Genomic DNA, 2,012 nt, shown 5'->3' with positions numbered 1-2,012 from the left:
AAATTTATTTATTCTGGTCATTCATTAAGGTTCGACTGCGACACTGACGGAGACACTATTTCTGATACAGTTGTCAATATAGGCAGTCGCTTTGTCGACAATTTAGGAGCATGTCCAGTCTCGGTGTTTTGGACTCAGGGGGCGTGTACTGGGGGGTGGCCTGTAAACAGGCCTTATCCTAAGGTGAGCTGCCTCAGCTGCGGGCGCTGGGGATGCTTGGCGCTGATTGGTTGGCGCTTACGGTCAAAGGCACGCGACTATGGATGTAGTTATAAGAGTCCTCGCGTGCCGCCTTTCAAACTGAACTAACTCTTGAGCATCAAGAGGAAAGATCGAAGAGTCGGCGATTGTTGTTACTGGGCAACACCAACACAGCACATAAAAATGGACACTGTGTTGGATCCATTCACAGGCTTAGACTCCTTCTCCTCCCCTTATTTCGACGACGATGACTTCTTCACGGACCACTCGTCGAGGGACCACTTGGACACAGACGACTTTTTGGATGAGGACGTCGATTTCCTCACCAATCAAATCCAAGAATATTATAAGGACAGTCGGATATCACAGGACGGCGATTATTGTGACGCTGGCAACTTCTCTTTTTCCTCGTCGTCTTCGACTTTCTCGTACGGATGCGCTGACAGCACCTCGGAACTGTCCCCCAGAGACGGTCCCTTGCTGAAGAGGCGGAGGCGCATGAGATCCGAAGCGGAGATGCAACAGTTGCGCCAAGCTGCCAACGTCCGGGAGCGACGGAGGATGCAGTCCATTAACGATGCTTTCGAGGGACTGCGATCTCACATTCCTACTCTACCATACGAGAAGAGACTTTCGAAAGTTGACACTTTACGTCTGGCAATCGGCTACATAAACTTCCTTGCAGAACTTGTGCAGTCCGACATGCCGATCCGGAACCCACACAGTGATACTTTAAACCAACCTAAAAAAGTAATCATTTGCCACAGAGGAACAAGTATGTATATCATTATTGTATTATTTCATTATTATTATTATTATTATTACTAAACAACTCTCGCCCGTTTTTTCCAGGATCCCCATCTCCAAATGACCCAGACTACGGTTTGCCTCCTCTCGCCGGACACTCTCTGTCATGGACTGATGAGAAGCAGTTAAAAGATCAGAACATCATTAGGACAGCGAAAGTCTGGACACCAGAGGACCCACGAAAGTTGCACTTAAAATCATCCATCAACAACATTGAGAATGAACCCCCCTTTAACTTTATTTCCTAAGGCAGTGCCATTTTTATTCTGTATACACATTGTGTACAACTGAATTGTATGGATATATCCATGATTTGTTTATTTGTAATGTATTATTGTTACTATCTGTGTTTAAGCTTTTTAGTCTGAATTGAAGATAAGGCCACTGGCAATCATTTTGTGTCGTATTTAATTGTTTAATTGTGCTGTAATATATTTTTCTAATTTAATACGGATTTTATGTCAAACAAAACCTATTTTTATACAAACCAAACACGAAAATCGTCTATATTTATACTGATATGATGACTCAATAAATTTGTCTAATATCTCACTCTCATGTGTTCGAATCTTTCATTGAACCCACAACAGGCCTATATAAAACAATTCACCATATGGCATTACTATTGTTTGTTTGTTTCCTCAAAGCTTAACAATAGTTGAAAATATCAAAATGAAATGAATTTAGGTAAACATGCATCACATGGTATATAGCTATAATTCGAATTGTACAGCAGTATAGCGTCAATATATGACCATGTATCTTGTAGACAGGCCATCTTTTATTCTGTGCCTATGAATAGATTCAAATCGTGCAATTAACTGTAACTAAAACGTGATTTCTGAATAGATACTTTAATGTGAGGTGTGAAGCCCTGGATATAGAGTAGAACGACAGCTGAAAGATGTCACTATTTATCATTATGGAAATCTGACGGACCCTTGCTGTGTCTCTGACAGTTTGGGTGAAAAATAAATAAATAACGAAACAGGAGAGGAAGGAGT

General features: G+C 41.6%; 1 protein-coding gene across 1 annotated transcript; it reads left to right on the top strand.

Moving 5' to 3' along the window:
• Nucleotides 1–384: 384 nt before the first annotated feature.
• On the top strand, nt 385–1,256 carry LOC306881966 (pancreas transcription factor 1 subunit alpha-like; the record flags this gene model as incomplete). The annotated part of the gene is made up of 2 exons (XM_079436364.1): nt 385–976; nt 1,054–1,256. 2 exons carry the CDS (start codon nt 385–387, stop codon nt 1,254–1,256), a joined length of 795 nt encoding a protein of 264 aa, XP_079292490.1.
• Nucleotides 1,257–2,012: the final 756 nt, after the last annotated feature.

The sequence above is a fragment of the Barbus barbus genome (assembly GCF_936440315.1).
Source record: "Barbus barbus genome assembly, chromosome: 15".
In the NCBI taxonomy this organism is placed as follows: domain Eukaryota; kingdom Metazoa; phylum Chordata; class Actinopteri; order Cypriniformes; family Cyprinidae; genus Barbus; species Barbus barbus.
This window is presented reverse-complemented; position numbering and strand designations above follow the sequence as displayed.